General features: G+C 48.7%; 2 protein-coding genes across 2 annotated transcripts; both read left to right on the top strand.

Annotated features, from left to right (window-relative positions):
* Nucleotides 1–7852, top strand: cpsf3 (cleavage and polyadenylation specific factor 3). The gene is made up of 18 exons (XM_068598753.1): nucleotides 1–179; nucleotides 543–606; nucleotides 708–805; nucleotides 929–1057; nucleotides 1242–1419; nucleotides 1543–1632; nucleotides 1727–1877; nucleotides 2714–2889; nucleotides 2967–3125; nucleotides 3910–4056; nucleotides 4368–4520; nucleotides 4609–4717; nucleotides 5182–5280; nucleotides 5593–5687; nucleotides 6819–6906; nucleotides 6987–7053; nucleotides 7152–7248; nucleotides 7609–7852. The coding sequence occupies exons 1-18, from the start codon at nucleotides 109–111 to the stop codon at nucleotides 7696–7698; spliced, it is 2061 nt and encodes a 686-aa protein (XP_068454854.1). The 5' UTR covers nucleotides 1–108; the 3' UTR covers nucleotides 7699–7852.
* A 379-nt stretch (nucleotides 7853–8231) lies between these two features.
* On the top strand, nucleotides 8232–13679 carry taf1b (TATA box binding protein (Tbp)-associated factor, RNA polymerase I, B). The gene is made up of 15 exons (XM_068598722.1): nucleotides 8232–8366; nucleotides 8847–8945; nucleotides 9218–9305; nucleotides 9671–9768; nucleotides 9844–9936; nucleotides 10045–10150; nucleotides 10367–10538; nucleotides 10772–10871; nucleotides 10983–11130; nucleotides 11679–11853; nucleotides 11982–12034; nucleotides 12605–12692; nucleotides 12807–12877; nucleotides 13019–13241; nucleotides 13323–13679. Exons 1-15 carry the CDS (start codon nucleotides 8349–8351, stop codon nucleotides 13534–13536), a joined length of 1746 nt encoding a protein of 581 aa, XP_068454823.1. The 5' UTR covers nucleotides 8232–8348; the 3' UTR covers nucleotides 13537–13679.
* Nucleotides 13680–14322: the final 643 nt, after the last annotated feature.

Here is a 14322-nt window from a genome sequence, read left to right as displayed (position 1 = left end):
AACCAGAAGTGACGTGATAGCCGCGTAACCTGTGGAGACGCGCGTAGCTGTTTCCAGATGAAGTGATCCGTGTTTGTTAAAAGATTGAACGAATTTATCAAAGTAAACATGGCGGCTAAACGTAAATGTGACGTCACGGTCCCCGCGGAGGAGAGCGACCAGCTGCTCATCCGGCCGCTGTGAGTCTGAACCCCGCGAACGCTCTCCGGCCAGACCCCGTCCACAAGGAGCCGCATTTAGCGCTTTCTTTGATGGACAAAGGAGAACCCGTATTTAAGTTCTACCTTTTTGAGTTTTTTTCGGATCTACGGGGTCCGTTCTTCATGTCGGCTTGAACCAAAACACGTGTCTGCTCTCAGACCAGACTCCATCCACAAAGAGCCGCAATTAGTGGAGCTTTGTGTGGAGCTTTGTGTGGAGCTATTTAGGCCAAATCCACCAAGCAGCACTTATTAAACTGTGTGTGTGTGTTGTGTGTGTGTGTGTGTGTGTGTGTGTGTGTGTGTGTGTGTGTGTGTGTGTGTGTGTGTGTGTCTCTCCAGAGGAGCAGGACAGGAAGTGGGACGATCCTGCATCATCCTGGAGTTCAAGGGACGAAAGATTATGGTATGGTCGGTCACATCAGCTGTGAACGTTAACACCAGCGAGAGTGTAACATGCGTGTGTGTGTAACGTGTGTGTGTGTGTGTGTGTGTGTGTGTATTTAGCTGGACTGTGGGATCCACCCCGGTCTGGAGGGGATGGACGCTCTGCCGTACATCGACCTGATCGACCCGGCTGAGATCGACCTGCTGCTCATCAGCCAGTAAGTTCATAAGAGGTCACACTCACACACACTCACAAACACACACACACACACACACACACTCTCTGTGTTGACATGGTGGTAGCGTGTGAGCGCTGATGGTCTCACTGGTTTCCCGCTCAGCTTCCACCTGGACCACTGTGGAGCGCTGCCCTGGTTCCTGCAGAAGACCAGCTTTAAGGGACGCACCTTCATGACGCACGCCACCAAGGCCATCTACCGCTGGCTGCTGTCGGACTACGTCAAAGTCAGGTGTGTGTGTGTGTGTGTGTGTGTGTGTGTGTGTGTGTGTGTATGTTGTCAAAGTCAGGTGTGTGTGTGTGTGTGTGTGTATATGTTGTCAAAGTCAGGTGTGTGTGTGTTGCAGTAATGTCTCAGCAGACGACATGCTGTGTGTGTGTTTACGTGTGTGTGTACGTGTGTGTGTGTGTTGCAGTAACATCTCAGCAGACGACATGCTGTACACAGAAACGGACCTGGAGGACAGCATGGAGAAGATCGAGACCATCAACTTCCACGAGGTGAAGGAGGTCGCCGGCATCAAGTTCTGGTGTTACCACGCGGGACATGTGCTGGGGGCGGCCATGTTCATGATCGAGATCGCTGGAGTCAAGGTGCACCTGAGACCAGGGGAGCAAACAGGAAGTAAACGGGAAGTCATCATGTGTTAATAACAAGTGTGTGTGCTTGTGTGTGTGTGCTCGTGTGTGTGTGTGTGTGTGTGTGTGTGTGTGTAGTTGTTGTACACAGGAGACTTCTCCCGTCAGGAGGACAGACATCTGATGGCAGCAGAGATCCCGAGTGTGAAACCAGACATCCTCATCACAGTGAGTGGAGCTCACTTGTTCACTTGACCACTTGTTAACTTGTTCACTTGTCCACTAGCTCACTCAAAGTGAATAACTTCATTTAAACCCTCAGGAGTCGACGTACGGGACTCACATCCACGAGAAGCGTGAGGAGCGCGAGGCTCGATTCTGCAACACGGTGCACGACATCGTGAACCGAGAGGGACGCTGCCTCATCCCCGTGTTCGCCCTGGGCCGAGCCCAGGAGCTGCTGCTCATTCTGGGTGAGTCCCCCACATGGTACCCCACATGGTGCCCCGCATGGTACCTCACCTTGTACCTCACATGGTATCCACATGGTACCTCGCATTGTACCTCGCATGGTATCCACATGGTACCTTGCATAGTACCTCACATGGTATCCACATGGTACCTCGCATTGTACCTTGCATAGTACCTCACATGGTATCCACATGGTACCTCGCATTGTACCTCACATGGTATCCACATGGTACCTCGCATTGTACCTCACATGGTATCCACATGGTACCTCGCATTGTACCTCACATGGTATCCACATGGTACCTCGCATTGTACCTCACATGGTATCCACATGGTACCTCGCATTGTACCTCACATGGTATCCACATGGTACCTCGCATTGTACCTTGCATAGTACCTCACATGGTATCCACATGGTACCTTGCATAGTACCTCACATGGTATCCACATGGTACCTCGCATTGTACCTTGCATAGTACCTCACATGGTATCCACATGGTACCTCGCATTGTACCTCACATGGTATCCACATGGTACCTCGCATTGTACCTCACATGGTATCCACATGGTACCTCACATTGTACCTCGCATGGTATCCACATAGTACCTTGCATAATACCTCACATGGTATCCACATGGTACCTCACATTGTACCTCGCATGGTATCCACATAGTACCTTGCATAATACCTCACATGGTATCCACATGGTACCTCACATTGTACCTCGCATGGTATCCACATAGTACCTTGCATAATACCTCACATTGTACCTCACATGGTATCCACATGGTACCCCGCATGGTACCATAGACTGACTGACTGAGTGTGTGTGTGTAGACGAGTACTGGCAGAACCACCCTGAGCTGCATGACATCCCCATCTACTACGCCTCGTCCCTGGCCAGGAAGTGCATGGCCGTGTACCAGACGTACATCAACGCCATGAACGACAAGATCCGCAAGGCCATCAACGTCAACAACCCCTTTGTGTTCAAGCACATCAGCAACCTGAAGGTGTGCGCGGGGTCGCAGGTTTGATTCCCCGCCCCGTACCGCATCCTCTCACTCCCCCCCCTCCCGGTGTGTTTCAGAGCATGGACCACTTCGACGACATCGGCCCCAGCGTGGTGATGGCGTCGCCCGGCATGATGCAGAGCGGCCTGTCCAGAGAGCTGTTTGAGTCCTGGTGCACCGACAAGAGGAACGGGGTCATCATCGCCGGGTACTGTGTGGAGGGCACGCTGGCCAAGGTGAGGGGCACAGACTGGATCACAGACTGGATCACAGACCACCTCACAGACTGGATCACAGATTACCTCATAGACTACCTCACAGACCACCTAGCAGACCACCTCAAAGACTACCTCACAGACTGAATCACAGACTACCTCACATATTACCTCACAGATTACATCACAGACTGGATCACAGACCGGATCATAGACTACCTCACAGACTACCTCACAGACTAAAGGTGATCAGAATACTTATCACTGCTTCAATTGATTGAATTTCTGACTATGAATAATACATACGTACTGATCCGTCCACACACATGTTCAAACTCCTAGTTATATGTAATCGACACACACATACATGAATATGCACATATATAGCACATGCTATGTGCATACAATACATATATCCTCATAAGTATATATTAATGTGTGTACTAAAGCCAGCGGGCACATCGAGAAATGAATCTGATTGATGATGACAGTCAGCTGATACATTTCCCTCTCAGCAGCAACGTGTTGAGCTGCGTTCACCACAGAAGTGTTGTGAATGTTCTCAACACTTCTGTGGTGAACGCAGCTTCAGACGTTCCATGATCACGCTGCTGACTTCCTCGTGTGTGCAGGATCATCTCTGCTCCTCAGAGGAGGAAGTCCTTTGAGATTATTTGCCGTTGTAGCGTTAGAAGATCATAAATTATCCTGTTGTTGTCGTCTCAGCACATCATGATGTGTTGTTGTTGTTGTCGTCTCAGCACATCATGACGTGTTGTTGTTGTTGTTGTTGTTGTCGTCTCAGCACATCATGACGGAGCCTGATGAGATCTCCACCATGTCCGGACAGAAGCTTCCTCTCAAGATGTCGGTGGACTACATCTCCTTCTCCGCTCACACCGACTACCAGCAGACCAGCGAGTTCATACGCGCCCTGAAGCCTCCTCACGTGGTATATATATATATATATATATATATATATATATATATATATATATATATATATATATATATATATATATATATATATATATATATATAATCTAGATCCTGGTGCATGGGGAGCAGAACGAGATGGCCTCACAGTATTATATATAATATTTATATATTAATATCTAGATCCTGGTGCATGGGGAGCAGAACGAGATGGCCTCACAGTATTATATATAATATTTATATATTAATATCTAGATCCTGGTGCATGGGGAGCAGAACGAGATGGCCTCACAGTATTATATATAATATTTATATATTAATATCTAGATCCTGGTGCATGGGGAGCAGAACGAGATGGCCCGGCTGAAGGCGGCTCTGATCCGCGAGTACGAAGACAACGACGAGGTGGACATCGAGGTCCACAACCCCAGAAACACTGAGGCCGTCACGCTGAACTTCAGGGGGGAGAAGCTGGCCAAGGTCCGTCTGAGTGTACATGCGTGTGAGTACACGCGTGTGTGTGTGTGTGTGTGTGTATGTGTGTAACTCCCAGCATGCTCTGCTGCAGGTGATGGGCTCGCTGACAGACAGGAAGTGTGTTCAGGGTCAGAGGGTCTCCGGGATCCTCGTCAAGCGCAACTTCAACTACCACATCGTGACGCCCGCCGACCTCTCCAGTGAGTGAGTGTGTATGGGTGTGTGGGTGGGTGTGTGTGGACATTTTAGTGTGTGTGGTGTGTTCAGGGCTGTGTGTGTTGTGTGGTGTGTTCAGGGCTGTGTGGTGTGTTCAGGGCTGTGTGTTGTGTTCAGGGCTGTGTGTTGTGTTCAGGGCTGTGTGTGTTGTGTTCAGGGCTGTGTGTGTTGTGTGGTGTGTTCAGGGCTGTGTGGTGTGTTCAGGGCTGTGTGGTGTGTTCAGGGCTGTGTGGTGTGTTCAGGGCTGTGTGGTGTGTTCAGGGCTGTGTGGTGTGTTCAGGCCTGTGTGTTGTGTTCAGGGCTGTGTGTTGTGTTCAGGGCTGTGTGTGTTGTGTTCAGGGCTGTGTGTGTTGTGTGGTGTGTTCAGGGCTGTGTGGTGTGTTCAGGGCTGTGTGGTGTGTTCAGGGCTGTGTGGTGTGTTCAGGGCTGTGTGTGGTGTGTGTTTCAGACTACACAGACCTGTGCATGAGCACGGTGACCCAGACGCAGGCCGTCCCGTACAGCGGGCCCATCTCCCTGCTGGTCAGCCAGCTGCGCAGCCTGGCAGGTATTCACTTTCTGTCATGGGATTATTATTTATTTATTCTTCTATTCTTCTTTAACTTTTTGTATTTTCATCCGTCTGTGATGTGTAAATGAAGTATTTCATGAGTTTATTCTGAAGTTCATTTAAAGTAAAAACATAACTTTTCTACATGAATCTTTTTACTTTGAGTCTAATAATTTAACTTTAGGAACCAAAGTGAGTTCTTTAGTTTAACCTCGTCATCAGGATATAAAGTGTTCAGAAGTGGGTTCTTAACTAGTTTCCTGTGTACTTTGTGTACCTTGTGTACTTTGTGTACCTTGTGTACTGTAGGAGACGTGGAACAGGTGGAGGAGGCGGAGAAGATCACCGTGAAGATCTTCAAGAGCATCACTCTGGTGCACGAAGCCGGCATGGTGCTGCTGGAGGTCTGTACTTCCTCTGGACATCTTTACAGACTGTGTATAGTCTTTACAGACTGTTTATAGACATTTACAGACTGTGTATAGTCTTTACAGACTGTTTATAGACATTTACAGACTGTGTATAGTCTTTACAGACTGTTTGTAGTCTTTACAGACTATGTATAGTCTTTACAGACTGTTTGTAGTCTTTACAGACTGTTTGTAGTCTTTACAGACTGTGTATAGTCTTTACAGACTGTAGTCTTTGCAGACTGTTTGTAGTCTTTACAGACTGTGTATAGTCTTTACAGACTGTGTATAGTCTTTACAGACTGTTTGTAGTCTTTACAGACTGTTTGTAGTCTTTACAGACTGTTTGTAGTCTTTACAGACTGTTTGTAGTCTTTACAGACTGTGTGTAGTCTTTACAGACTGTTTGTAGTCTTTACAGACTGTTTGTAGTCTTTACAGACTGTGTATAGTCTTTACAGACTGTTTGTAGTCTTTACAGACTGTGTGTAGTCTTTACAGGCTGTCTATAGTCTTTACAGACTGTGTATAGTCTTTACAGACTGTGTATAGTCTTTACAGACTGTGTATAGTCTTTACAGACTGTTTGTAGTCTTTACAGACTGTTTGTAGTCTTTACAGACTGTTTGTAGTCTTTACAGACTGTTTGTAGTCTTTACAGACTGTGTGTAGTCTTTACAGACTGTTTGTAGTCTTTACAGACTGTGTATAGTCTTTACAGACTGTTTGTAGTCTTTACAGACTGTGTATAGTCTTTACAGACTGTAGTCTTTGCAGACTGTTTGTAGTCTTTACAGACTGTGTATAGTCTTTACAGACTGTGTATAGTCTTTACAGACTGTGTATAGTCTTTACAGACTGTCTGTAGTCTTTACAGACTGTTTGTAGTCTTTACAGACTGTTTGTAGTCTTTACAGACTGTGTATAGTCTTTACAGACTGTTTGTAGTCTTTACAGACTGTGTGTAGTCTTTACAGGCTGTCTATAGTCTTTACAGACTGTGTATAGTCTTTACAGACTGTTTGTAGTCTTTACAGACTGTGTATAGTCTTTACAGACTGTTTGTAGACTTTACAGACTGTAAAGCGGTAGAAACCTAACGGGTTTTCACGCTCTCGTCCTCAGTGGGTCGCCAACCCGCTCAACGACATGTACGCCGACGCCGTCACCACGGTGATCCTGGAGGTCCAGTCCAACCCCGGCGCCCAGAAGTGTGAGTAGACCACGAGAGTAGACCAACGGCCGAACGCCTGGCGGCTCCACGGCGCTCTAACGCCCGTCTGCTTGTTTTAGTTCTGGAAGGCAAGAAGGAGGCGTTCCCCGAGGAGGTGTTCGTGGAGCGGCTGGAGCTCATGCTGCAGTGAGTAGTCTTGTTATATTCCTCGAGATGCGGACATTTTCAAAATAAGAGCTCGTCAAGTGGACGACCCGGCAGACTCACGCTCCGGTGTGTTGCAGCGACATGTTTGGAGACGACTGCGTGAACCTGAGAGACGGTAAAGACTTGAGTGTGACGGTGGACGGGGTCACGGCGTCCATCGACCCGGAAACCAGGGTGAGTACGGTGGCCTCTGTAGGACATTCCTGCCACTGGTACGCAGGAGTCTCCTTATGGTCAACCAACGGAACTAATGACGTGTCTGATCTCATTGGTTTCTACTGACAGACACAAATATATATGAACAAACTATATTTACATAAGATGTTGTGTTGGTGAAGCGGCTAACTTAGCTTAGCATAGCTTAGCCCTAAATGAGCCAGACTAAAATAAAACAAGCGTTTAAAAGTGGACAGACTTGTTGATGATATTTCCGCTTTGATCCGTTTCTTGTAATAATTGACAGCTACATGTTTGGGTTGTCGTAAGACGCCGACAAAGAGCTCAGGAAACATGACCTCTGACCTCTGTCTCCAGTCCGTGGCGTGCACAGAGGACGAAACTCTGAGGGAGATGGTGGAGGTCGCCGTCCAGCGGCTCTACGACGCCCTAAGCCCCGCCTTCTGACTGTGATGTCACCCACCGGGCGCCGTAGACCGACTCCTTCTTTTCTCAAAGACGAGCTCTTTGTTTGAAACCCGATTCCAAAGGAATCAACGACCTGCAGACGAATTATTTTGTACTTTTATCTGTAAAACTGAATAAAGTTTGTTCAGAGTTGTTTTGTTCTCTTGATCCTGATTTTATAACAATCATCTTTTCACAATTGGAGGGCTGAATCATGTCAGTTATAGCGTGTGATCTGGTGAGAAGAGAAAGCTTAAAATGACTTCATACCATGAAACAAGAAGGCAAAGCATCCATTTCTGAAGTTTAGTTTTAAAACGGTTTTTGTTTTATTTTCTCAAGTACAATTTGAGGTACTTACTGACAGCAGCAGGGAGTGTGTGTAATTATGTTTTTAGGTAGGTAGCTAGATGGATTAATTTAATATAGATATTTTTTATACATATATATTTTTTTAATATATATATTTATATAGTATTTATTTTTTGAGGTGTAGTTCATGTTCCGGCCTGAGGGGCAGCAGCGTGTCAAAGCCTTCAGTTTACCGGAAGTTATCAAAGAAGAAAAGCCCAAACAATCCTCCATGAGGACCTGAAAGACTGCAGTAGAAGTGTTAAACTGCGTTTTAAAAACGTTATTTTCAGTCCATAATGGACGAAGAACAAACGGTAAGTTTTATTTCACATGTTTGTGTCTTCGCTCGAGATGGAAAAGTAACGTGAAGTTCATACCGAGTGCTGGTCGCGCCACACCAAACTACCTTCAACCGTTTGTCATCTTTGTGTTTTTTTTGTGCGTATTACGAATTATAAGGAACTTCTAGCACAACTTTTGACATGTTTCAGAATCTGCATGAGGCAGTGTACCAATCGGCTGATGTGACATCAAGAATACGTGTTTTGATAAAACTCCAAGAAGGATAGTAACCTCACGTGAGCGGTGTGGCCCGCAGCTGGACTACAATATTACAGAGAACACTGAACTCTGTTCAAACTGCCGACAGCGCGGGTCGGATTTACTTTTTAAGCCAACAAGAAAATATCAAATGAAGTCTGGACGAGATGTGTTATTAGTATTAAACTGTGTGTGTGTGTGTGTGTGTGTGTGTGTGTGTGTGTGTGTGTGTGTGTGTGTGTGTGTGTGTGCAGGCCGGCTACAGGGAGCCCTGCGCTGTGTGCTCAGCGGTGTCGTGGGGAGTTTCAGATGAAGGTCGTTTCTACTGCAGGTCCTGCCACAACGTCATCGAGGTAAACAGCTGATGATCTGACGTCATCACAGCACCCTCCAGACTCTAACGGGTGATCGTTGTACATTGTCTGGATCCACATTGTTGTTGATTATGAGCTCTCCAACACTTATCTTTTTAAATCCAATGCAAAATAAATCGCTCCTTAAGGCTGCAGTTCCTCTGCTGGTCAGCAGGAGGCAGCTCTGTCTCTGTTTATGTAGTCCGATGTGTTTACAACATGTTTACTACATGTTTACTACATACACGTGCTCATGCTGTGTGAACACACAGAGGACCAGAGAGGTGGTGGACTCCACCTTCACCCCCGGCTCCACCCGGGTCTCCACCATCGGCAGAGGAACCAGAACCAAGAGGCTCGGTCAGTGTTCTGATTAATAAAGTTATTATTATTGTTTTAAAGTTATTATTAGAGTTAAAGCAGAACAACTTCAGCTCTAAAACAAATGAAGCTGCAGATTATTTTCCATCATTATGATATTCATTATTTGTTGTTTTGTTTTCGGCAAAAGTTCCTCTGATGTTGAATATGTTTCCATATAGTACACGTGTGTGTATATATATATATATATATATATATATATATATATATATATATATATATATATATATATATATATATATATATACTATAAACGTGTACTACATGTGTGTATATGTATGTATATATATGTATGTGTATGTATATACACTGGAGCTGAGCTGCGATGTGATTGGCTGTTGCAGAGCGCGGCCGGCAGTGGGTCGTCTGTGAAGGTTTCCAGTTCATCCTGATCCACCAGGCCGACGCACTGGTCAGACTGGGAGTCAGCCCGAGCTTCAAGGTCTCCTCCTTCTCCTCCTCTTTCTTCTCCTCCTCCTCCTCTTCTTCCTCAGCTGACCTGGGTCTGTGGTTTCAGGAGGAGGCTCTGTGTCCCCTGTGGAGGATCTACCTGCAGAAGAGCCGGCAGGCGTACACCAGCAACCCCACCAGGACGGCCCGCTTCAGAGTGGTGAGGCCTGCTGGGAGGACTGGTGTTACTGGTGGTGTTACTGGTGGTGTTACTGGTGTTACTGGCGGTGTTACTGGCGTGGTTACATTTCGCTGCCTCTCTCCTCAGCGAGGTCTGGACTCTGACTCGGACAGCGCCGCTGAGGCGTCCGTGGCCTCGGCCAGCGAGACGGACGGAGACACCAACCCGTCCAGCGCCGCCGGCTCAACCGCAGGTACGCCAACACGGACTGATGCCTGAGCGGTGATCATTGATCACTGATCATTGATCATTGATCACTGATCATTGATCACTGATCACTAGTCACTGATCACTAGTCACTGACTCTGGTAACATTGTCCACAAACCTTCCGGTGAAAGAGCAGCTTCACTCACCGGGTGAAGTCCGTGTGCTCGTCTGATTGGTTGAGGAGCAGCATGTGATCCACAGGGAGCTCCACCGGTTGGTCGGAGTGTTCGGGCTCTTTGGACGCCGCCGACTACCTGGCGGCTCGCTGCAGGAGGCGGAGCCACAGTCTGATGACCATGAAGAAGACTCTGGCTCTGATCTACCTGGCGCTGGTCTGGACCCAGGAGGCGCTGACGCTGAGCGACCTGCTCAGGTAACACACACACACACACACACCTGCTCAGGTAACACACACACACACACCTGCTCAGGTAACACACACACACACACCTGCTCAGGTAACACACACACACACACACACCATCTCAGGTAACACACACAAAATTGGTAAATATCAAATTGGTTAGATCTGGGACAGTCAGCTGATGATTGTCTCCAGGTTGGTGGATTGATTGATTGATTGATTGATTGATTGATTGTCTCCAGGTTGGTGGATGAAGGCCACGTCCCGTACCTGAACGCGTACGAGGAGCTTCCTGACGAGATGAAGCTGGAGGGCAAAGACGCGCTCATCTTCAGGGTCCAGGTCAGAAATCAATCGGCTCCTGATACGGAATCAATACTGCGACCCCTCAGAGTTCATCTCCGTGACGTCAGCGCCAAAGTTAACGCGCGGAGCGCTTGTTTTCCTCCGCAGAGCGTCCCTCCCCACCGGGCGGTGCACCGCGACGCTCAGGCTCTGGCTCTGTTCCTGCAGCTTCCTGCTTTTCCTCCAATCAGCCGCCAGAGTCTGCTGCACCCGGCACTGCTGAGCCGGCGCTACCTGCTGGACGCCAACCTGCCAGGTGAGCGCGGGACGTGCTGACCGCTAGTGCTAGTACTAGTGCTGGTAACTAGTGCTGGCAGCTAGTGCTAGTACTAGTGCTGGTAACTAGTACCGTAACTTTTGCTGGTAACTACTACTGGTAAATAGTGCTGGCAACTAGTACTGGTAACTACTACCAGTAACTACTTCTAGCAACTAGTGCTGGCAACTAGTACCTGTAAATACTGCTGGTGTCTAGCAATTAGTGCTGTTGACTAGTTCAGGTTACTACTATGGCTGGTAACTAGCAACTAGTTATGATACCTAGCACTGGCAACTAACTTCTAGTACTTGTAACTAGTTATGATAACTAATGCTGGTAACTAGTGCGGGTAACTAGTGCGGGTAACTAGTAACTAATACTGGTAACTCACAATATCATTGGTAACTAGTATGGGTAACTAGTAGCGAGTACTAGTAACTCACACTGGAAATTATTCCTGGTATGAGTAACTAGTACCACTCACTAGTACTTGTACCTGACAGTACTCATAGTACTGCCCCCTGCCCTGTGACTCCTCCCCCTAGGCCAGCTGCACCCGTGGGTGTGCCGGCTGACGGAGCGCGCTGGTCTGATGGACTCAGCGCGCCTCACCTTCCACCGCCGCCGGCTGCCCGCGCTGCCGCGCTACGACCTGCAGGCCGCCGCCCTCGTCATCGTCACCATGAAGCTGCTCTTCGGCCTGGACGACCACACCGAATGGTAACGGGGAACCTCCCAGTTGTTCTTCTGGAAGAACTTCAAGAAGAAGAAGAACCAGAAGAAGAACCAGAACTAGAACCAGAAGAAGAAGAAGACACAAAGGTTGATTCTCACTTTGTGTCTTTTAGGGATTTATCCAACGAGGCCGGTGACCGAGACGCCACAGAAGAGTTCTCCACAGGTGAGTTCTCCACAGGTGAGTTCTCCACAGGTGAGTTCTCCACAGGTGAGTTCTCCACAGGTGAGTTCTCCACAGGTGAGTTCTCCACAGAAGAGTTCTCACACCTGAGCGTTGTGTTGGAGACGACAGCTCAGCGAGGCGGCTAAAAGGGATGCGTCAGTAAACTGGTCCAGCAGTGAAGGAGAATGCGATGATGTCATCGCTCCTTCATTCAATCTCATCATATCTGCTCCTTTAATATTCGTGTCTGACTCTTCGTTTAGAACCGGAGCTCTGAAAAGCTCTGTGGTCCGTCTGAAAGGTTCCTCCTGTCAGACCGAGCTGCTTTTAGAGGTCAGAGTGATGACATCACAGCCTTCTCCTTCGAGAGGAGTCTCAGAGTGATGACATCACAGCCTTCTCCTTCGAGAGGAGTCTCAGAGTGATGACATCACAGCCTTCTCCTTTGAGAGGAGCAGTGTAGTAACTCTTTGCCCTTCTAGTCGTCTAGCTGCTCTGGAGCCTTCAGGCGTTGACGCAGCGTGTGTGTGTGTGTGTGTGTGTGTGTGTGTGTGTGTGTGTGTGAGACAGGAAGTGTGTTCAGCGTGCGGCGGTGGTTCAGAGTGGTGGAGGCCGGCCTGAGCGCAGCGCGGCGGAGGAGCGAGCGGGCCGAGGCCAGGTGAGCCCCTCACCTGCAGAGCTCTGCGCTGTTCAAGTTTCAAGAACTTTAAACACTTTACTGTATAAATAATGTTTCTTAAAGCTTTTTATATGAAATGCGTGTCTCTCTCAGGAAGCAGTGGGCGGGGATCAAACCGCTTCACACCCGCAGCAAGAAGAAGAGTGTGGTTCTGAAAAGAAAACGTAAGAATCTGATATTCTGTTTAGAATATGAAAACATGCATTTATATTATAAATAATTATAGAATGCTTTGTTTACTTTGTACTAATCTATTCTATTAGATACATAATTATTCATGAGCAGCTCCTCCCCCTCCCCCACAGGAGTAGCAGAGCAGGTGCAGGTGTGTTTTGAGAAGCTCTCCTCTCGTCCGGCGGGCATCGAGCGCTCGGCTCCGTCCAGCTTCAGGTTCTGTTGGGGGGACGAGGCCTCAGGGGACGGACCCGGTCTGCACCACCAGACGCTGGACGGGGTTCTGACCCTGAGGGGCGGAGTCCTGACGCCCTGCAACGCCTCCTACTGGCACCCAGCGGTCACTGCAGCCCAGTACGGCCTCCTCCTCTTTCTGCTTCCTCCTCTTCTTCTTCCTCCTCCTCCTGTCTGACCTCCTCCTCCTCTTCCTCACAGGATGAGCAGCAGGTGTTTCCTGCAGGTTGAAGGTTCTCTTCCCCGCAGCTTCGTCTGGCTGCTTCATCTCTTCTGCTTCCTGCTGGAGGTGAAGCCAGCGGAGCTGCTGGAGGAGGTGCTGCGGGTGGAGGAGAGGCTGACCGGCCGGACCGGGACCAAGACTGGGACCAAGACCAGGACCAAGACCAGGACCAGGACCAAGACCAGGACCTAGACCAGGACCTAGACCAGGACCAAGACCAGGACCAAGACCAGGACCTAGACCAGGACCTAAACCAAGACCAAGACCAGGACTAAGACCAGGACTAAGACCAGGAACTAAACCAGGAACTGGACCGGAACCTAGACCAGGACTAAGACCGGGACCTAGACCAGGACCAAGACCGGGACCTAGACCAGGACCTAGACCAGGACCAGGACCGGGACTAAGACCAGGACCAAGACCGGGACTAAGACCAGGACCTAGACCGGGACCTGGACCGGGACTAAGACCAGGACCGGGACCAGGACCGGGACCAAGACCGGGACCAAGACCAGGACTAAGACCAAGACTAAGACCAAGACCAGAACCAAGACCGGGACTAAGACCAGGACTAAGACCAGGACTAAGACCGGGACCTGGACCGGGACTAAGACCAGGACCTAGACCGGGACCTGGACCGGGACCAAGACCGGGACCAAGACCGGGACCAAGTCCGGGACCAGGACCTAGACCAGGACCTAGACCGGAACCTAGACCGGAACCTAGACCGGGACCGGGACCAGGACCGGGACCAGGACCGGGACCAAGACCGGAACTAAGACCAGGACCTAGACTGGGTCCAGCTGGCAGAGGACGGACTGCTGGAGGACCAGATGAGACTTCCACAGTGTCCGGCGGTGCATTCAAGGACTTTCTGACATCGCAGTTCATTTGTGTTAAAATGTTCATTTATCTGGTTTTATTTTTATTTTTTCTCTTCCTGTAAAACATTAAAATAAAACATTCATATAATATTGT

This window comes from Clinocottus analis, unplaced genomic scaffold (genome assembly GCF_023055335.1).
Source record: "Clinocottus analis isolate CAN_PGR_092001 unplaced genomic scaffold, fCliAna1.0.p SCAF_40, whole genome shotgun sequence".
Classification (NCBI taxonomy): domain Eukaryota; kingdom Metazoa; phylum Chordata; class Actinopteri; order Perciformes; family Cottidae; genus Clinocottus; species Clinocottus analis.
Note: the sequence above shows the minus strand (reverse complement) of the source record. Positions and strands in the feature narration are given on the sequence as shown.